Source organism: Fukomys damarensis, unplaced genomic scaffold, assembly GCF_012274545.1.
Source record: "Fukomys damarensis isolate Sample0158 unplaced genomic scaffold, DMR_v1.0_HiC HiC_scaffold_3, whole genome shotgun sequence".
NCBI lineage: Eukaryota > Metazoa > Chordata > Mammalia > Rodentia > Bathyergidae > Fukomys > Fukomys damarensis.
Genome location: NW_022900915.1, coordinates 46,983,166 through 47,005,887, shown reverse-complemented (window position 1 = coordinate 47,005,887; position 22,722 = coordinate 46,983,166). Strand labels below are relative to the sequence as shown.

Here is a 22,722-nt window from a genome sequence, read left to right as displayed (position 1 = left end):
TGGCTTTAGCTATGGACATTTTATGTGTGCTTTTCATTATGTTAAAGTAGTTTTCTATTTCTACTTGGCTGACTGTTTTTATCAAGAAAGAATGCTGCCAGTTAAATGTTCCATAACCATATGTTTTCATCCTTCATTTTGTTAATTTGGTGTATTGCACTGATTGATCTTCATGGTTGAACCATCTTTGCATTCCATGTACATATTCTACCCAGCCATAAATAGTATTTTTGTTCATTCATTAATTTTATTGGTACATTTTAGATATACAATATGATGACATTCATCATTGGGAATTTGTACCTTTACATAATGTATCTTGGTTCTTATTTTTCTCCCATTCCCGGGTCCTCCCTTAAAGCCCTCCATACCCCTCTCTCTTTACAAAACTTTGTTTCCATTTCTCATATTAGTTTCTTTCCCTTCTTTCCGTTCCCCTACCCACCACTTCCCCTTCCCCTTTGGATCTTTTGTTCCTAGTTCACATTGGGGATTTAGCTCAGTGACACTGCCCCTGCCTCGCAAGCTCAAGGTCCTAAATTTGATCCTCAGTACTGGGGGAAAAAAGAGGCTGAGACGTCAAGTGGCCACTTACTCCTGTCTCATGAATAGTTTTTTTTTCTTTTTTTCTTTTTATTTAGTTTATTGGTACATTCTAAATATACAGTACAGTTACATTCATTACTGGGATCCTGCACCTTTACATGACAGGTGCTCATTCTCATTTTTTCCCCTTCCATAAATAGTTTTTAAAATGTGCTGTAAAATGTAACTTACACTAGCAGTTTGTTCAGAAGTTTTGTATTAATATTTAACGAAAATAAGGTTCTGTAGTTTTTTTCATGTCTTTGGTGGCAGTGCAAAGATTGGTCACACAGAATGAGTTGGGGGTGCTGTCCCCTCTGGCTCTTCAAGAGAGCGTGTGAGATCTTTTTGGTGATTCTTGAAGTGTGTGGTAGAATTCTCTAATGAAGCCATGTACTCCTTATTTGAATTTTTCTGAAGAGGTTTTCAAACTAAATTCATCCTTGTAAAAATATAATCTCCTATTGTGTCATTTTCTTGTTATCTGACAAGTTGGTAGCACATAAACAAAGTTATCCAACCGAAGGATCAGAAGTTCTGCCAACTTCCTCCTCTAACTGTACAATTAGCTCGCCTTTTCCTGCTCCCTCCTTTCCTCCTTTCTTGGGGTATTCCTTCTACAGCTGCTTTGCAGCCACTAATTTTCTCGGTCCCAGAATTACACTCAGTTCATGGCCTCTCGGTGTCTCAGAAGATCCCTCTTTGCATCACTTCTTGGCCTTTGAGTCGTTCCTCATAGAACTCGCCAGGATTACACAGCCCAGACACTCAGGAGACAGAACACTGACGCTGTGTCCCAAGAGATTATCTGTCAGCTTGTTAGCTTAACAAGTCCCAGGACAATTGCAATACTTGATTTAGAAAAAGTTTTACTGGATGCAAAGCGTTATCTCATTATGTGACTAATTATTTTCTCTGTGTATTCTTCGTCATTACTCTGCCACTATTCAGTATAATGCTTTAATTATGCCCAGTGCGGTAAGGGAGGTAGGTACTGAACACAAGTTGTCTCTGTGATTACTGGCCTGGAATGATACAGTAACACTGGGATATGTCTGCATTTTCATAAGAAGCAAATAGCCACAGTTGGAATTGCCTGGAATTTTAAAATTTCCTTTCAGTTGTTCAGAAGTTTTTTCATATTAATCATAATTTTTTAATTAACAAATAGTGAGTAGGACACTTTTAAGATTCTTTTTTGCTACATCCTGGAATAAACATCCATTATAAGTTCAGAAACCCGAATATTTCAGTAAAATTGCTTGCACATAGGTATGAGCATATTAACCCTTGATAGGTTCTAAATACATGCAATTGCCATGTAAAAACCAGAACATGAGTTGATGTAAAAATGACAAAACCACTAAGGCTCCAAAACTAGAAAAGAAATAATGAAATGGAAACTGAGAGAAGACAGTTAATGAAATAAGGAACCTAACAAAGCAGATTTAAGCATAGGTTTCACCAATCTTTCCATTTTCAGAAGTTCTTAGATCAGCTATTCCCCAAATCGCCATTTATAAAATTACGTTCTAAAAATCTGTACGTGCGATCTCAAAACATCCCAATTCAGAGAGCTTTGACTGTTTTCCTTGGTCCTAGACTTTAAATAATGCAGGAAACACACTGGTGTTAGAACGAAAATATTCTAAACATGCTATAATTTTTAGGAAAAGGAACTTACTGCTTCCAGGATCATTTTAAGATCCATACTCAGTGATAACAACAGTAACTGTTCCTATTTCACCATCACTTTCCAATATCATATTAGAGGTGAATAAATTCTTTGAGCCAAAAGATCAACAAACCCAGTTTTATTAGGACAGAGAATGTTTGTCATTGGTACTGCCCGAAATTATATACAGAGAAATAGATTAAAAAATGTTCAAGTATTAGTTCAATTTCAATTCAAGGCTTCTGTTTCAAAAAGCTACATTTAACATATTTTATAAAGACAGCACATTAGTCATTTCAAATAGTTTCTCCAGCTACTTTTGGTCTTTGCATGTACGTATATATAACTCAGTAGGCACTAAAATTCTTGTGGCTCCACTGCAAGGGGCTTATGTAAACACGTATGTACAGATATTTACATTTCTATCGGTATAAACTAAAGCATTCTGCCTGTCTCGCAGACACCAGACACCGCTGCTGAACTCTCCTTTTGCAAATATCTAAGTCCTCTGAATTATCAGCCTCGTCTGCTGATATTATTTAATTTCTTGACTGGCTGGAGCTTTCATGTCTGCTCTGGAATTTGGTGTTTTGAGTTTTCTCAAATAGTCCAAGGGGCCCAGGAAAGTCTTCACCTGAGTTACCTGGAGGTAGAATCCTCCAGTGCTAACTGCCAAGTTAACTCCCAGGACAGGCTCTGGGGAGAGCTGGAAGCTCATTAACGCACATTCTCAGGGGCAGTGTAGGGCTCCTGGGTGCCCAGCATTTAACTGACAGCCCGGGTGCCAGCTAGGAATCTGCAGCTCTGCCCCTGTCCAGCCTGGCCCTGCTCACCAAGGAGGTTCTGCTGCCCATCGACCACCACGACATGACCGGAGGCTAATGGGAGCCTTGGTCCACTAGCGGAGATCTCAGCTGACCCCCAGTGTCTGACTGCTAGTGACACATTATTTCACAACCTTCATTAGCAAACTTGCAGAGCTAAAATCAGAACATGCCTTTGATAAATGGATTGTTTCTGTAATACAGTGACCTGAACCACTCCTCTCTGTTTGCCATCAATGAAGCACAAGGCAAAGTGTGTGCTTCGTGCTTAGCAATCCCATTCCTATGCATGAATAGGAATCACTGATAATTCCTACTTCTACAGCTGTCTGGATGTCTTCAAAATGTGTTTCACAATTCTGATAGAATACAATGGTATGTTCAACTGAGAGGATTTCTCTTTATTTTCCCTTACAAGGAGGAGATTGAAGAGTCAGGAGGGTGTTCTGTTCCCAACTTTATTTACAAATGATAGATGTTCATTTTTCTAGTTTGCAGGATTGTGAGTTCTTGCTTGTTTTCTTTGACTAATGCATCTCAGAAGTGGAAAGCCCGACTTCCAAACGGAGTATGTAAATAACACACTATATAGATTTTAAGACTTAGAAATGCCTACAATGAACTTTCTCTTTTGTTTGTCAATATTCATATCTTTTATTTCAAATGCATTGGCCAGGCACATTTAAATGCTTATGAACTTACTACATATCTTCCTGACTTTACTTGGCCCCTTGATTGTTAATATTTATTTGTGTTTGGCTGGGGATTGAGCTCAGTGATTTGGTGGTCTGCCTTGCAAGTGCAAGGACCCAAGTTCAATCCATGGTACAAAAAAAAAAATTATTTGTGTTAACAGAGACATTCTTTTTTTGTTTGCTTTTTTGGTTTTTTGTTGGACAGAGACATTCTTAACGGAGTGATAACTTCAAAGTTTAGATGGTGTAAGTTCCTGCAAGTCAGAATTGTAAAATTTCATAAATGTTCTTTAATTTCTACCATTGATGTTAGTGAACATCGTGAAATTCATTTCCATTTGATGAGACCAGCTATATTCTGTTACATCCAAACTGGTAAGAACAAGTTCACCATCTCTTCAAATATGCAATCAAGCTAATCAAGATTTCACATTTGTCTTCTCCAAAACTCAGTGTTCACAATCATTTCTTCCTGGCACAAGGAAATGCTGGGATATGGAGGAGGCAGGGAGAGAGGAGACATCTGGCCCACAGACATCAGACACCGTGCATTGTCCTCCACCAGGGCTCTCAGCCACTCAGAGGGCACCTAGGCCACCGGTGACCTGTGTCTCCTGGCATTATCTGGGATAAAGACCAGTGATGGTGACCAGCTGACAGCTAATCACTGCCGGCTGTGCAAGGTCTCTCTCAGCTCCTCCTACTTCCCCAGAATGATACAACTGCATCGGCTGTGCTTCTTCAATTTTCTGAGCTGCAGGAAACTCAGGGTTTTCACCAGGAACACTGTGCTCACACCTTCCCACAGCTCTGCATACTTCCTCCTCCACTGACCTTGGGACTTTGGAACAAGCTACACCAGGAACTGCAGGTGAGAAAAGGCTCACGGTGATTTTACTCCCATTAACAGGCACAGCAATGGCTGAGCTTTCTGTGAACCTAGCCACTTTCCAAGTCCTGCACAGATTTACCTGTTGTAGGAAAAACTCTAACAGTGCCCCTGACAGCAGCCCAAGGTGCCTCCTGGAGCCCCAGCCCTGCACACCATGCTCTTTCTAATCCCCAGAGCCCTCGCAGCCACCTCCCTGCTGTTGTCATGGAGGAAGTGTGAGGTTAACCTGTTTCTTCCGGTTTCTACATTGGTCATTAATATAATTGGGGGATTTGAGAATTGAATGTAGGAATGGGAGCCTTGGCTCCTTAGTCCTGCCGCACATTGGGAAATGTCTCCTGTCAAGCTGTGAGTAAAGTAGAAAAGGTAGCGCTCAAATCAGCAGCTAGATGTCCATAAATTTAGTAGCATTTTATGAAAATTACCAGTATGTTACAGACTACAATGTAGACAAGAATTTGGAGGATTCATGTATGTTCATATACAGGAGGTGGGCCATTCTGGACTGGAAGTTCCAGGAGTCTCTCACAGGACCATTTGTGAACTGAAGTCTGAAGGGAATCTTCACAGAGCCTTGCTTTCAGTTTTAAGCATCTGTCTGCTGTCTACTGAGTGCACAGTAGTCACTGGGTCCTGACAATCTCTGTGGATAAAGAACAAAGCACTCTTGCTGCTCATAAAGAACATACCTGCAAAAAATAAGGAAAAATAGCAAAATTACATTCCCTAGGTATAGGGATTGGCATTCATGTCTTAAAAAGTTTTTTTTTTGTTTTTTTTACATTAAGCATATTTGTTTAAAAGATTTTCGACAGATTACAGTAGAACTACTTTTAGATTAGTCAAAATAAAGAGAACTTAGAGTATTTTGGGGAAAGGACAGAGGAACTGACACAGTGAGGAAGAGTCGGGGAGAAGGTAATCAGGAGGAGAAAACTGTTAGGCGGAGCCACAAAGCCTATGGGAAGCTAGGGTGTCAGCGAGGAGATGGGTGAAGGCACAGCACCGTTCTGTGGAGCATCATCAATGGAATTAATGTCGAACTGTGTTAACATGCAGAAGCGTAAATACACGAGGCCAGTTCTCACCTCAAGTTATCCAAAATGTAAAAGGGAGAAAACTGGCTGGTTTCTCCCCTTCCTTTTCTTTTTCTTCCTTTTCTCCTCTTCCTCCTGCTGCTCATAAACCTCTTTACTTCCTGTTTCTGTCTCTGTTCTCTCCCCCGCTCCCTCTGCCATCACCCTCTCCCTCCTCATCATAGTAATCCAGATCCAACAACATTAGGCCAGTTGACGTGGATTATATGGTGCAAGTTGATTATCAGAATCATCACCATTCACTGAAATATAATCATTTAAATAAGGGGCTACGTGGGATTTACTTTTCTATTGATAGGCATCATCATGCAGCTGCAGACATCCACAGACAGACACCCTTCAAGCTGGTCTGTTTCTGTTCCCAGGACTGCTGTATGCGACCACTGCATCGGAACCGACCTGCAAAGTGAAGGAACAATGTCCAATCAAACAGGAGTGACTCAGTTCATTCTCAGGGGCTTTTCGGATGCCCAGGAACTGAGATTTGTAGTCATCTTGTTTTTCCTGTTTGCCTACCTATTTGGGCTCCTGGGAAACATCTCCATCATCACAGCTGTGTTTAGAGAAAGCTGTCTCCACTCGCCCATGTACTTCTTCCTGAAGAATCTCTCCTTCCTGGACATGTGCTACACCTCGGTCACCATCCCCAAGGCGCTGGTCACCTCCCTCACAGGCTCTGGGCTCATTTCCTATCTGGAGTGTGTGGCTCAGCTTTACGTGTTCATCACCCTGTCTTCCACTGAGTGCTTTCTGCTCACGGCCATGGCGTACGACCGGTGCTTGGCCATCCTCAAGCCCCTGCTCTACGGGTCCACCATGAGTGAGAGGCTTTCCTCGGAACTGGTTGCCATGGCCTGGGTGAGTGGGGCCATCTACTCCGCCTTCCACACCTCGAACACCTTCTCCCTGCCCTTCTGTGGACCCAACGTCGTGGAACACTTCTTCTGCGACATCCCCCCTGTTATGCGCCTAGCCTGCGCTGACTACCGCCTCAACGAGGAGGTGGGCTTCGCTGTGAGCAGCTGCGTCGTCATGAGCTCCTTTGCCCTCACGGTCCTCTCCTATGTGGGCATCACCTCTGCGATCGTGCGCATCCCCTCTGGGGATGGACGGTGGAAAGCGTTCTCCACCTGCTCCTCGCATCTGACCACAGTCATTTTGTTTTATGGAACTGGAAGTTTCATGTACCTGAGGCCTGCCTCTCAGTATTCCCCAACCCAAGGCCGCCTGGCGTCTATTTTTTATTCCATCCTCACCCCTACCTTGAATCCTGTTATCTACTGTCTGAGGAACAAAGACATGAAGGTTGCTCTGCAGAAACTGTATTGTCGGCGAAAGCACAGATCCTACTGAAGCACACACCCGGCCCCTCAGAAGCTCCATGTCTGGCTACTGAAGCCACGGCCACTCCACCTTCCTTTCCTTCCTTTGCTATTTCGCTGTGGGCCTGGGGAACCCCAGGCATCTCCCACACTGCTTTAGCTTTCCCGCTCTTCTCTCTAATCCTTCACAGCGGCGATCTGTTATGCTCCTCCAACAGAAACACTCCCGCACTGATGTTTTTTCAGATGGGACCATGAAAACTGCGGTTTAAAGAGTTCTTCTACCCACTGTATCTGTGAACATGTATGCTTTCCCTAAGCTTTACTTACTATAGTATTCTAAGCTCTCTCTCATCACCCTCATACGAAGGCTCTTGGCTTGAATTTCTGACTTTCTCTTCCCCTTATTTTCCTGGATATACCGTATCTACAAGATTTTTAAATCTACTTATTCCTTTTCCCCAGTATCAGACTGATTTACCCTCCCTATTTCAGTTCTGTGGACATTATTTTCTTAGGGCCTCAGGCTAAAAAGTTTTAAATCGTTCTCATTTTATTTCTGAATTTGTCATTCTAAATATCATTAATCTGCTGTTCTCGTATTTTTTCTACATATATGATTAATTCTTGATTTGCTATTTCTTCATTGTTCAGAATTTCCTATCTCTTTTCCTCAATCAATAATGTTTCAGTTAGGTTTTCCGAATTAATTTTTCTCTTGAGGAATTCCTTATCCGGGCAGTGTATTTCAATGCAGCCCTCTGTCGTTGCTTAGATCTAAACCCCCCTCCCCTCCCCGCCTCGGGAGTTCAGAGGTGGGGCTTTTGGAAGATGATTGGATTGTGAAGCTCCATACTGCATCATTGGATTGACCCACGCACAAATTCAAAGCTCAGTGTGCTCTTAGCAGGCGGTCCTGGGTGGCAGAGGTAGCCACCGGGGTGTGACCTGGGAGGGTGTTTTCTGGTCACCCAGTCCTCCCTTCTCTTTGTGTCCTACCTGCCTCAAGTGGGGCAGCTTGTCTCCATGCCCTTTCGATGTTGTTTCTGCCACGGAGCAAGCCAGTCATGGACTGAGCCTCTGACTCTGAGCCAAGTGCACATCTTCTTCAGGCTGTGTGGTCAGGTATCTTATCCCCATGGTGGGAAGTGACTGATCCCTCTCCAAGAGCGAACAAAGTGAGGGATAGTGAGGGAGCTCTGTCCGCTGCTCCTTCCTCACCCTGAACATCATCCATGGTGCTACTTGGCTGTAGTAGTTATGATGTCTTGTGCACATTTAAATTGCAATTATAGCTCCTCTTAGAATTTCTCCTCTTCAAGTAACTGCCAAAGGAGTAGTGGGTTCTCTTTCTAATGAAGGAATCATTTGTGCTCTTACAAAAAACAAAATCCTTTGGTGAGTCCTGACAGACACTTCTACCGAAAATAAAATAAAATAAAAACTGAAGTTTTGCATCATTTTTATTCCCTTGCATTTTTTTGTGAAGACCTTTGATGCTAAAAGCATCTGCACCTAGGAATTTTGCTTTCTTCCTGAGTCTTAAATTTCATTATAGTTTTATATGCAATGTAATAAAATTTAAAAAGTAGCAAATATTAATTAGGAGTGAGACTATGGTCACCTAAATCATATATCCACGTCTCCAGCACAACTGTCCCAACAGTCACGCCAGTGGTGTTGTGTTTTCTGAATTGTTTGTTTTCATTTCCAGCTGCTATCTATGAGTAGCTTTTGTTTAAATCTACATTACCACTAAGGTGATCAAAGCATCTCCATCTTACAAATATAATTATACATTGCCATCTTATCTTGATCTCATAGTCATTGTTTTGGCTAGTGGATGACCCTGACAAAATGTTTTCTTCTTGGGGAAAAATAAAACAACACTGGATTAGAATCAGAAGGCCAGACTCAAATCCTTAGTCAAACCCAATTTTCTAAAAATTAGGACCTAGTTTTTTCAATGTGAATTTGATGGCTAGATTATTCTTAAATCACTTGATCACTTTGTGGTTTTAATGAGTCTTTGTCATATGACATAGTGAGAAGAAATATATAAAGTAAATACAGTAGTATTTTACAAGATTGCAGTAGGGATTGCATACATCTACATTTATTATGTATGCAACAAAAGGATTGTGTTTGTTTCTGTTGAAAATAACAAGGTGCTAGGTGAAAAGATTTTTAAATAGCACCAGATAATAGATTTCTAAATTTGTAGACTCGTTTTAGTAAAAATTAACACTAACCTCAGCTAGAAGATTGTGTTTTGCAGAGAATACTTATAGGCCCTCCTCTGCTTAAGTTTAATTTTATGCTCAGTGTTAGCCATTTCTAAATGAAGAATGCCTGGGAACATACATTCATTTATTCTGTAATGATTCCCTTGCTTGTTACTTTTCTGGCCTCTCGTAGCAAACACAATATATCCATTTAATTTCTTGGGTCACAGTCTCTGTTAAAGCCTTTGAGAGACCACCTGAATTTTACTAAGTTTTACACCTGATCCTGCAGCTATCTAATTAACTCATTCTTGTTTTTGGTTAGTCCATATATTACACCCACCTCAAAAATAGATTTTGGATTGGCTATCGACGTGATGTGGACACAAAAATTAAAAGAATTTTCCAAGGAAATCTGTTATTGGAAAACATAGGCAAGAATAGAAGAAGACAATAAATTACAATTATGGAGGATGGTGTAGTCTGATGTCCATCTCCCCAAAGATTAGTTATGAGAGAGTTTCTGTTCAAGTGATGACAGTGCACTATTCCTAGGAATTCTAACAAGCAGAAAAGAAGTTTCTTAATTACTACTCAACACTCTCTCTGTTTCACACTTGAAGACAATGCGTAGAGGGCTAAACAAGACAGCGGATCTTTAGAAAGTCAGCTGGACTAGTGGACATGAGATGTGCATTTAAACATTATATAACACAAACATTCAGCAAGTTAAATAAATTAGAGGTCAACTGCACAGGCATTCCTGTTCCACTAGTGACTGCGCAGGTTGGGGACAGCAATCTGAAGGTGACTGTCCGCTCTTTCCAGGAGGGAGGTAAAGCAGTGACAAGTACGCGATACACGTGCTCTGCCATGTTAAAAGATGGAGTAAAAGTAAATCTCTAATGAGCATGGTTAGCAGAAGAGCCTCCTGTTGTTACTTTTTGTTTTACTTTGCATTCATCTAAATTTTGCCTGTTTTGTACAATTTTAGGAAAAGCTATGGTTTCCTTAAATTTGAAATTGAGAGATTCTTTCCAAGTAGAGTTTGTTTACAATATATGGAAAAAATTGACTTGGTTGTTGGTAAAATGTGGATCTAAAAGTTCAAACAATCTTTTAAACAAATCTGTTACTGGAAAACATAGGCAAGAGCAGAAAAAGGCAGCAAACTGTGAGTGTGGTTTGGAACTAAGTTAAACGCTCTAAAGGTTAAGTATGAGAAACTTTCCACTCAGTAATGATAGTGTGGCTTTACTATGAATCCTTGTAAGATCCAGTAGGAAAAATGCTTCTTAACTTTGTCTCAACACTCCTGCATACACACACAAGCACATACACACACAACTGAAGAAAAGCTTTTAGAGGTTTAAATGCACAGCTGGATCTTTAAACAGAGTTAGCATGACTAGTTGAGATGCGCTGTTCAGTTATATGTTAATTTAATACAAACACATTATATAAATTATATAAAGTAATGACCCACAAGTTTATCCCTGTTAGAAAGTGGGCAGATGTGAGACTTGTGCAGGGATGTGTGTGTGTGTGTGTGTGTGTGTGTGTGTGTGTAAGACTAATAGTCACTTCTTTGTTGTGATTTTTTAATCAAGTAAAAATCTGTTGTATGGCTAAATACTAAGAATCAACAAAATTTGATCTGTATCGGAATTGCATTACAAATTCTCAGTCTCAAATAGTAGTGTTGTATACTGAAAAAGTTTTACATCTGTTCTTTTATCATAAATAAATTAGTTTATAATTTTTATTTCCCAGATATACAAGGTTTTGCTTCATTAATAAAAATTGTATAGATTTACTATATGTGATAGGATATCTTGATTTATAAACATATTGCAAAATGATTCGACCAATCTTACTACAATATCGACCACTTCACATACCATTACTTTGCATGCACGGCAAGGACATCTAAGGTCTTCTGAGAGATGTTTCTGAAATGCACGATTACTCATGCAGACCTCCAGTTTTGGATCCTGTCTTCCTGACACTAAATGGTGTCTACCCACCCAGCCGCTGGAAACCAGCATCTACTCTTCACTTGTACATATTTAGCTGTTCACAAATGAAATCACACGGTGCTGATTTTTCATTTTGGATGAGTTTAGGTGGCATAATGTTCTATAGGTTCTTACTGCTTATTACAAGTAGCAGAATTCACTTTTTTAAAAGCTGAATTGTGTCACACATTGCAAACACACACAACATACATGTGTGTGTACATGTGTGTACAGTATGTACCTACGCATTTCTCACATTTTCTCTATCCATTTACCATTTAACTGTTTATATAACAATTAAATGATCTAATTAGCAAGTTAAGTAATATAATTTGGTGCACAGGAGTCAATTTTAATACATTAATTTCCAACTAATTTATGTATGAGGGAAAACCTCATTTAGAAAGAAAAAATTCTACATTAGCTTCTAGTTCATCACAGTGATGAGGAAATGAAGCATCACTTTATTTCTTAGACGTGGGGTGTGGAGAGGGAGTAAAAGCCACGGTATCTACACAACAGTCCACAGAGCTGCCCCTCAGTTCCTGCCCTATTCTGCGGTCCCGCCAGCTAAGCGAGAGCCCAAGAGACTGGTGGCCGAGGGTGTGCAGCATGGGGCCCTGCTGTCTCCACTCCTCCCACAGAGCTCACTGTGGGGAGAAGGAGAGTGAGGCCAGTTCCAACTCAGTCTCATCCCCCCACAGCGTCCACTGACTTTAAAAAGCATGCGTCACTCTTTATTCTAAAGTCCCAGCACTGCAGTGTTTAATATATAGTTAATAGAAATACAGAATCAATATGAATCTATACATTATTCACAGAGTGAAAATGAATTTTTGGGGGATGATCCTACTACTTGTGAATAGATGATCTACACTTCTATTAATTTGTAAAAAGTAAATATATTTTACATAAAATCCTCCTTTATGTGGAAAGGGTGTCATTTTCCTTCAGTACTTTCTTTAAGGTGCAAAGAAAACTGTTTTGGTAGCAATGAGACCAAAGTTCCAAGTTATCTGAAACCACAGGCTGCTGTTAAACTCCTTGCTTTTGTGCTCATTCAAGCCTTTGTTTCAAGCCCTCCAATGCGTTCTTATTTTTTGAAGCCACGGATTCTTACAAACGGACTGTTAAAAGTCAAGCAAGGCACTGACCACCATCCCTCTTTTCTGCAGTTCCTGTGTAGTTCAGGAACCTAAATCATCAAGCAACTCTGTCTCTCTTAAAAATCTTGTGTACCCCATGAAAAGAACTCTGTGTGGAAGGGGAATTGATCACGGGGGGTGCTGCCTAAGGGTCCTGGGGTCACCTGCGACCCTGAAGTGCGTCTCCCTCCCAGGTTCCTCCCTGCTCGCTCTGCTTTCTGGTTCGGGCTGTGAGCAGAGTTCCTCTCCCCCACCCGCTTTCCACCTGACCTTCCTACTTGGGAGCCAGCAGGTGGACTGAAAGCGAACAAAACAAATCTCCTCCTTTGGGCCTGGGGGCCGGTGTTCTGACCCCGAGATAGGAAGGTGTCTAGCTCAACATTAAACAAGACCTAATCGTGATGCCGTGACAGAAATCGACGCTGCGATTATGTGCAATGAACCGGTGTTACCTGTGTCGGATTAAACGCACTTCACAGCATGCGCGGTGCACCTCGTGCAGCAAGAGGGACTGCGAGACGTCACGTGACCGTGACACGCAGCTCCATTTGTGCAGCGTTTTCACCAGACACACTGGCTCCCATGTGGCAAATCTTAAGCACATGCAGATTTGCCTGTCTTTCTCCCATTTTTCCCTGGCCATCAACAGACACTAAAGCACTTCAGTTTTTCAGTTTTAGCCATGGTTTTGCAGAGTAAAGTTGGAGGTTCCCTGTGATGTCTGGATGCCTGACTGCCACTTTATGAACTAGAGGCTATCATTCTCCGACACCGAGGAGGAGGGGACCTCGGCCTGCAGGGCTGTGGAGTGAACAAAGCTGTCTTCTCTTGTGGCTCCCTCTTCTTCGGTGCCTTTCCTTGCTGTGAAACACTCTCATCCTCTCCACACCGATCAAAGCTGTTAGTGAAGTCCCTCTGCTCACTCCCTCCTTTTAACCTCCTCACCTTTACTATGCGGAAAGGGGACCTTCTAAAAAAGCTTTCTTACAGTTGTAAAGAAGTCAATTTTCTCCTAGATGTGAAAATACAGAATACTGAGTCACTTCAAATCCTTCATTCTTCCCAGGAAAAATCTTCTTGAATCCCGATGTGGAGAAAATCAAATCTGAAGAGCTGGACACAAGGTGTTTAGTGGCTGTAGGAAGATGTAACCAGAAGTATGCTGTGAATGGGCCCGGGAACGCGGCCTTCAGCCCTCTGGGGGGCGGGGGGAGCTGAGGCAGAAGCCAGCTTGGCTCCTGGGGGGCGGCTCCTGATCCAAGAGAGGAAGGAAGCTCATCCCCTAGTGAGAGTGAGCTCAAGGGGCAGCCTGGAGGACAGAGAGCAGGGAGGGGAGTCAGGAGCACCCTGCGTTCCCCACTGCTTCAGTCTGGGACCTGCAGCCCTAAAGCTGCTCAAGACCAGTCCATTTTTTACACTCCAACTATTTTATGTTTACTCCTACTGAGCAGATTTGGAACTATTTAGAGCCTTCTTTTTTTAACTGCAAAAAACCGTCAACAATGTCTGCTAGACATAGATAAGACCAAGTGTGTGGCAGCAGGAGTCACAAATCACCCCTGCCCTGCCTATCGCTCTGAGCCTGGGCCTCAGCATCCTCAGGGCATCGCAGACACAGGCACCTTCGCCAGCCTCCCACCAGGACCTGGGCACCTCCCCCTCTGCTCGGTGGCCCAGCTCCAAGCTTTGCCATATAAAGCCACTGTGTCCTACTGCTGCTGGCTGGTTCTATGCTTTCATCTGATCAACCCCCAATGACCAAGGAGGAGGGCCCAGGATAACATAAATATTTACAAGTTTTCTCCCTAAAGAGAAACAAGGCAGAGAGAATGTTAAATAACAAAGAGTTACTGAAGGATTTTAACCCATATACAATTTATTCACAAGGCTGTGGATCAAACAGGGCCTCTCTACAGCCAAGCCAAGCTGCCTTCAGAGCTCTCAGTCCTGTCTCTCTCTTCACCTGGAGGTGCATGGGAAATGAGTTAGGGTCCTGAGCAGATGAACTCACTTCGGCAGATGAAGTAACCCTGCGGATAGCCACACTGTCTCTCCACTGGCTTCCCTTTAGACCATGGGGATCTGGTACCCACGTCCTTTCATGTTTTATCCATGTGTGATGCACTTGCTAAGACCGAAGGCAGTCATTTTCCTCTAACCAGTCCTCTAGACCTGACATGCGTACCTCTTCATTTACCGCCTCTTACTCCAGCTGGGCCCTTGCTATATCCCACAGTGCTCTGAATGTTTCTGTGATCTCTGAAGGATCCCCTAACAGAAATTCTAGCTATTTTGCACAAAATTCCTCTGCTGCCAAGTCTTCATTATTCTCGGCAACTGACATCTGTCTCTGTAGGGAGAGTGTATAGGGTGTACCAGGGAATGACTGTACAGGCAGGGGCCTCTTCTCAGTGCTATCCTTGGATGCACTCAGATCCCTGTCTCCATTCCTGTCACGTCCTGCCTGTGCTTGAGGGAGTCTCCAGGGTCCTGGCCACAACACGTTAAAACTATGACAAAAATAATTACACATATTAAACATTATAAAAAATATAAAAATTTTGACAAAGTTTGGAATCATGCCATCCATGGTCTCTTTTGAATGAAGTAGTGAAAACTGCAGTGAGATAGGCACCAGGTAATTTTTCTTAAATACTCTATCCAGAGAAAATGAACCACATTGTCCTTATTGTGTAATCTGAATCAGAATTGTTTCTTAACCAACAGGATGGAATCCCCAAAACTCTAACGGATAAAATCTGAAAATTTGAGTATATAAAATTAAAAAGCTTCATATAATGAAATCATTACAAACAAAAATGAAGCTAGGTTAAATATCTTCCCATGTTCACAGAGGAGTTAAAGTATTGGATATTCATGTAGGTCTCAGTAAATGATGCAGAAATACAGAAAAAATAATAAGCACTGTGCATGTGGAAAAGCTCAGATGAGCATGTCCAGAGGTGATGACAAGAGATTTACAGTCCCAATATTCCCTCACCTCGGCAGCAGGTGCTCTCCACAGAACCGCTCAATTCTCTTCCTTTCCTCCTCTTCCCCTCCAACTTTAGATCCCCTTCCCATTTGCAAAACATGTATTTGCCTGTTTCCTATTGTCTCTTCTATTTCATTTTTTGAATTATATGTAGTTTGGTTAAGAGAAGAAATTATGCAGTATTTAAGCTCCTGTGTCTGATTTATTTCATCTAACATTATGGTCTCACGGTGCATCCATTTTCCTGCAGATGACTTGGACTTATCCCACTTCAAGGCGCAGTAGTGCTCCCACCACATTTTCCCTATCCATTCATTAATGACACATAAGCCTCTTCTAAGATTTAGCCTTTCTGCTATGAAAACAAATTTGCATGTATCTCTGTACCATAATATCTTTAACTCTTTTGAGAAGATACCAAGAAGGGGAGCAGCTAGGTTGAATAGAATTTCTCATTTTAGTTATTTGAAGGATCCCTATACTCATTTCCAAAGTTGTTGGACCAATTTAGAATCTGGCCAACAATGTGCATGGATTTTTTTCCCTGAAGTTTTACAGCATTTCTTATTGCTATTTTTTTTTCATTTTAGCCATTTTTGGAGTAAGATGGAATCATAATGCTTTTTTTTTTTAAATTTTCACTCTAATGCCAAAGATGTTGAATGCTTTTTCATTTATTTATTGTCCATTTATATTTCTTGTTTGGAGAAGTGTCTATTCATGTCAGTTGCCCATTTTTGATTGGGCCTTTTATTTTGGGGAGTCTAATTTGTTTTGAGTTCTTTGTAAATTTTAGGTAGTCTTCCTCTGTCCTCTAATAACTTCTGTAGAAGCCACTTACAGACAGGTGCCTGGTAAGATTTCAGTGAACCACGCTAGGGTATTTACTGGAGAATTCTGTAGAATACTCCTGAATTACATGAGTGTCTAGTCTATGTCGGTGAGGAAGAGGTAATGGTTTGCTGAAAATGCTTACAAATCCTTCTAAAACTGAACACACTTGAGGGCAGTGGATTTACACAGTATAAAGCTTTCTACCACACTGAATCTTTAAGTGCTTTAAGCACCGACAATGACAGGAGATTTGCCTCAACATCACCAGTTCTCTTTCAAACCAAGAGAAGGCAGCACAGCACACCTGGAGATGCTCCTGAGAGGACGCGGAAGAAGAAAAGCCCAGCACTCATTACACATGTGAGTGCGTCAAGTGCCTCATGTAGATGCCCTGAATGTAGAGGACTGCAAGATTGATTATGCCCAAAGCAGGCTAAGAAGAGCGAACCCCACAACTGGGTGTTTACAGAATTGAGCCTGGCAAAAGCCTACTGCTGGCATCTGAGTAACTTGCACCCAAATTCCATTTCCACAGCTAAATCCTTCAGACTGAAGGACAGTGTTCTAATTATGATCATATATTTTGTCTATTTTGTCCCTAATTTGAGAATGCTTTATCTTGTCCTCTATGAGCCTTGTTTACATTAATTTCCATAGAAACTACACATAACCTTTACCCAAACTGATTGCCAATAAAAGTCAGTGCCTAGGACTGGCCAGGGTCTTTGCTAGTTGTACTGGTGTTGGTTGTCCTGGCCCGCACCTTCTCTTTCCTAGTTCTGTCTCCTAGTGTATTCTTTTTCTCAGGCCCACATTGACACTGGGCAGATGGGGACTGGGACCTCACTGCAGGGGTCTCTGATGCTGAAGATGAAGAAAAGGCTTAGGATGTGGTATGTCCATGTAGCAACTCCTCACAAGGAGTGCAATCACTAGATACTACACATATGTCCCAAGAAAAATAAATAGTTGTGTCTCACAAAAAGTTTACTTGGTTTAAAAATAAGTGAAATCTGGCGCATGTCACATCATGCATGGACTTGGATTCATAATACTTTGAGAAATAAGTCACCACAGAAGAGCAATTACTGTGTGATCCCACTTATAAAGGTACTGAAATCAGTAAAATTCACAGGGAAAGAAAACAGAATGGTTCCTAAGCACAGGGGAAAGGAAAACCACAGCTCACTGCTTCATGAGTGAGGAATTTCAAGTTCAAGGCAACAGAGCTGTGACGTGTACGGGGTCCACGCTGATCACATGACTTGTGAGTGTGCCTGACACCATGGAAGTTGTATGTAAAGACAGCGGAGACAGTAAGTTTTAGGTTGTGTGTATTCCACATAAAAGCTCAGGAAAAGCATATTATGCATGATAACTAGGTAACGGAAGAGGAAAACTATCACAGGGACTGCATCACTTTTACCTGTTTTAAAACTGTTGTTTATTAAGGGTGGCATTGATTAAAGTAAGGCCACGCCATGCTCCCTGGATTTAGAAGCGGGGGTGTCTCAGTCACCTCTTCCCTGAGAGGAAAGGACACCAGCAACTAAAGAGAGGTTTGCTTTGGCTCACTTCTAGAAGTTTCTGTCCTGGAAGGCCAGGGGCTGGGTGGAAAGGGGCTGGCAGAGGAGAGGGGCTCACCTCACAGCACCACCGGAAGGCGGAGAGAGGAGGCGGAAGCCAGCATGGAGACAACCGCTTCCGGTCCGCGGCCTCTCTTCTGACCAGGTCTAGAGCCCACAGCGGCCGCTGAGATCCGTCTGGTTCTGCTCACAGGAGGCGCTCGGGAGGATTGGGCCCTGCCCAGTGAGGGGACTGTGCAGGGGCCGTCGGACCCGCCTGCTGTCAGAAATGTGCCTCCTTTTAAGCATCCACTGAGTGCCCCGAGTCCGCCCATCTCAGCCCCAGGAGCCCGAGCTGGCTGGACATGAGGATTGAATGAAGGGTCGCCCTTGGCCAGGCTGCTCCACCTCCCTCCTGCACTGCTTGCCCTTGCTCATGTCGGGTTTTTCATTTTCCGCCTTGCAAAGAGTGCCGGGTCTGCGTGCTTTTCTCAAAGGACAGGTACAGGGGAAATTCGTCTTGAAGGGAACATTCATAGTCACAGGACGACACAAGGCATGGCGGGGTCAGCAGGAGTCACCGGCGTGAGCTGTTATTCCTGTGCTCACCGAGCTCAGACACAAACATGACTTGCAGAACACACCAACTGCGATGGCACAGGACAGGACACATCTGCTCGTTCTGCTGATGGTAAGTGTGTGTGTAAGGACTCAAATTTCTGAGACGATTTATTTAAAAAGATGAGACAGTCTCCTAACAGCTGGGAATAAAAATATATAATAAGAAAAACTATGTAATATTGGCTCACATAACACTGAACACAATGGCATGGGGATCATTTGAAAAGGAACTGGGGATTAGGTTGTCACACTGTATCAGACACATTGTGGGACATTCCACAGCGCTGTTCCACCAAGGCAGGTGACACCTCACAAATGTCGCCCTGTCACGGTCAGTGCCCCTCTCCCATTTGGGGCTTGCTCTTCCTTCGGTTGAAGTTTATAGGTTAAAGGTCCCCTATGTTCTGCCTTTTCTTCTCTTGACTTCGAGTTTGCGTTCTCCCTGAAGCTCTTCCTCTGATGGGTTCCATTACCAAACCCAAATCTCTTGATCCCCACTCCCATCTGTGCTGCTGCAGTGACCCCAACTACCCTGGCTCTTTTCTCCAAGCAGCCATGAGGTTGTAAATGCAGAGTGTATCATGATCCAGTGTCCCTTAAAAATCAGTCATTTCTCCTAGCACCAAACCCAAAACCTACAGGGCTTGACATGACCCTTGTCCCAAAGGTGACTCTCTCCAGACTCTGCACTGAAATCCATTCCCACTTCCTCAGTCTCCTCCTCCTGTCACTCGTGCCTGCACCTGCCGGACCTACACCTCCCACACCTGCTCTCCTCGCCCTCCAGCTCAGAGAAATCACCACGCGCAGAGCCGTGCTAACCTCCGTGTTGATTCAGCACTTTGGTCTCCCGGGCCACGATCCGCTCATACCTGCTGCATCACGGGAAGAAGCACATCCATCACCCTTTGTCGTTCATCCTGCATTCCTCCTCCGTGCTAGACCTGCCACCCCCTCGGCCCATGACTTCCTTGGCCCTTTCTATATGGTGTATCTCGGGAAAAGAGGGCTACATGTGCAGTGAGTGGCTGGGTCACGGGCAGGGCTACCAGAGTTCTCCTACAGTGTCGCTGACTGAAGAAAATGGGAAAGGGATGTAAGCACTGTCCTATGCGTCCATCCCCAGAGTACTCGGGTTTTCTTTTTCTTTTTTTTTTCTCTCCCTTTCCATCCTTCCTTCCTACCCAACATCTTCCTTCTTCTTTTCTTTCTTCATTTCTCCCTTTTCATCTTTTCTCTCACTGTTTCTTAGAATTTCATTTTGAAAAGCAACAATTGTCTAACGTGTTACACATAGATGCTAACACTTTAACCATCCTGTTTTTTAAATTATGACTAGGAGATTATCCAGGTCAACATCCATTTCAAATACCCATTTTTTTCCTTTTTTCATTCATTGTTTTCTAGAACTATTTAATCAACACCGATGTAATCCTCCTGGTTCTAGGTTGACAAGAACCTCAGTCTCCTCAGAGTACATAAAAATGCAGAATTTCTATAAATAGAGGTATAATAGCTATAAAACTGAAGAAAGGATTTTTGCTGTAGAATCTGAGGGTAATGTGTGCATGGTCACCATGCACTAGAAATGTGCAATGAAATTCCCTTCAAAAGAAAAGTGGAAGTGTCTAGGGACAAACTTGCCCCAAAGAGCATAATTTGTCCCCTGATCGGCTGATAGCAAGCGACCCCCAGGAGATGGTCTCCTTGTGGCTTGCAAAGTTCCACGCAGCACCGACAGTGACAGCAGGTGAAGGCCTCACTCACGGCCCGGCCCTGCGGTGTGCCTCTGAAGACTGCAGTCAGATGAGGACCCCTCCCTTCACCCTCACCCTGTGGCTGCTGCACTGCCTTCGCATTGCTGTTCTCACAGCCCGTTTGAAGTCTCTGTTCCTCAAGCTGTAGATAACAGGGTTCAGCAGCGGAGTGACAACGGTGTAGAAGACGGAGATGACCTTGTTGGCTTCAGGGGACAGGTGCACGTCAGGACGCACATACACGGAGATCATGGTCCCGTAGTAGATGGTGACAACCGCCAGGTGGGAGCCACAGGTAGAGAAGGCCTTGGTGCGGCCCGCCGCTGACGGGACCCTCAGGATGGAGGTCACGATGGAGATGTAGGACGCGAGCATCAGGAAGAAGCAAACGCACAGCACTGCGACAGAGAGCACGAAGATGAGCAGCTCTGTGGAGTAGACGCTGGAGCAGGAGAGCTGCATCAGCGGGGGCAGGTCGCAGAAGAAGTGGTCGATCTGGTTGGGCCCACAGAAGTCCAGCGTGCAGATTGTGAGGGAAGGCAGGAAGCCAGTGCCCATGCCTGCGAGCCAGCAGAGAGCCGCCAGCCGGGTGCAGGCATCTGCACTCATGAGGGAGGAGTAGCGCAGCGGGCTGCAGATGGCCAGGTAGCGGTCATAGGCCATCGCAGCCAGCAGGAAGCACTCTGTGGCCCCGAAGAACACAAAGAAGTAGAGCTGCACCATGCAGGCGGAGAAGGAGATGGCGTGGCCCCAGGAGGCGAGGTTGGCCAGGAGCCGTGGCACGATGGTGGAGGTGTACAGGATCTCCAGGAGGGACAGGTGCTTGAGGAATATGAACATGGGTGCTTGCAGGCGCAGGTCCTGGCTCACCATGGCGATGATGACCATGTTCCCAGTGATGGTGAGGAGGTAGATGCTCAGGAAGACAGCAAAGAGGAGGGCTTGCCATTCCAGGAGGCTCCGGAACCCCAAGAGCTGGAACTCAGTGATGGAGGTTGCATTCTGGGTTCCCATGGCCTGTACAGGGCAGGAAATGCTTTTGAGAAGCACACATGCAAGGCATAAAACATTTATAATTACTGAGGTGTGGGACTCAAAGGTTTTTTTCAAATCATCTAGGCTTATATGTGCAGGTTGTTAGATGGATAAAGGCATAACTCCGTCTTTCTTTGACATGACCACATTTTGAAATGGCAAGCTGAAAGTGAATGTTAGGACTTGGGAAGGGACAATCGGTTCCATTTCTTGGGGTTCTTTTAGACATTGAAGTCTCCAACCCAAAGACACAGGCAAGGACTGGAGATGTGGCTCAGTGGTAGAGCAACTTGCCTAGCATGTTTTAGCCCTTGAACTGAAACAAAAAAGATACAAAAAAGTACTCGGATTAGTAGATCACACACATGCAAAAAAAAAAAAATGCAGCTATCTATGGTGATCGATATGTTAATAAAACAGAACAGTGATTATCACAGTATACATACATATAAAATGCGTGACTGAAATACAACTTTTACTTGTCACTGTATAAGAAATTAACAAGAACAACAGTGCTGCATCAAAAGACACATGGGAGAAACGGCCTCTGTTCTTTTGAGTCTCTTGTCTGGTGGAGAGGGCTGATAGAGTATTCCCTGTGGCGCTATGGGGAAGTTCGTTCGCTTCTCTCAGACACTGATTTTCAAAGCCTTGCGTGTGCATATGTGTGTGTGTGCACGTACCTGTGCCCCTTGCTGGACCCTGCCCTCCCTGCTCCAGGAGGAGATGTCACCCTGTGCCCAGAGCCTCCTGCATGCGCCACATATACCCTGCCTGTTGCCGTTCCCTTGTCACACACAGCTCGGTGCACAGGAGCTGCTCCCAAACCGGGTGATCACACACAGCGAGGGGCCGGTCGCTCCTGGTCCGCCTGGCCCCACAGCACAGCACAGCACACCGCCCATGCCCTGGGCTGCTCACTTTGGGCTCTGCTCCCTGCTGCAGCAGCCCAGAAGGACAGGAGACCAAGAGGGAGGAGCCCAGGCTTCCGGGGATCTCTGCCTGGAGACCACCGCTCTGCGCTCTGGAGTGCGGGCCTCATCTCTGCCACAGTGGGACTTGGTCTATGCCTGGCCAAGGAGGAGCCACCCAGCCCTCTGTGCTGCTTCGCATGTACACACGAGCGTGCACACACCCACACACATGCACACTGGCTCATACACAAGCTCATGGGACACACACAAATAACTACATGCACGGGCGCACACACTCCCACACAGAGACATATACATGTGTGCACACGGACGCACACGTAGACACAGACTCACTCGCACACAGGGGAGGCCTGGGCTCTACCGACAGCCTCTTCTCCCCCAGCCCCGCCTCTCCAGAGCTTGTCTCCTCCTTTGGAGGTCAGCTCAGTGAAGAGCGGAAAGGGAGCGCTGGCGCTTTCCTGCCTGCCCCTGCCTCTGCTCCCCTCCTCCCTGCACTGGCCTT

At 44.1% G+C, this 22,722-nt stretch overlaps 2 protein-coding genes across 2 annotated transcripts; one reads left to right on the top strand and one right to left on the bottom strand.

The window, feature by feature from the left end:
* Positions 1 to 6,185: 6,185 nt before the first annotated feature.
* LOC104852693 (olfactory receptor 2G3) lies at positions 6,186 to 7,121 on the top strand. Its single transcript, XM_010610458.1, has one exon. The coding sequence runs from the start codon at positions 6,186 to 6,188 to the stop codon at positions 7,119 to 7,121; it is 936 nt and encodes a 311-aa protein (XP_010608760.1).
* Positions 7,122 to 20,295: 13,174 nt separating this feature from the next.
* Positions 20,296 to 21,264, bottom strand: LOC104852692 (olfactory receptor 11L1). The gene has a single exon (XM_010610457.1). The coding sequence runs from the start codon at positions 21,262 to 21,264 to the stop codon at positions 20,296 to 20,298; it is 969 nt and encodes a 322-aa protein (XP_010608759.1).
* Positions 21,265 to 22,722: the final 1,458 nt, after the last annotated feature.

What these genes read in the sequence shown, in the direction of transcription:
- LOC104852693 (XM_010610458.1), top strand. Translation starts at nt 6,186, where the DNA reads ATGTCCAATCAAACAGGAGTGACTCAGTTCATTCTCAGGGGCTTTTCG.
- LOC104852692 (XM_010610457.1), bottom strand. Translation starts at nt 21,264, where the DNA reads ATGGGAACCCAGAATGCAACCTCCATCACTGAGTTCCAGCTCTTGGGG.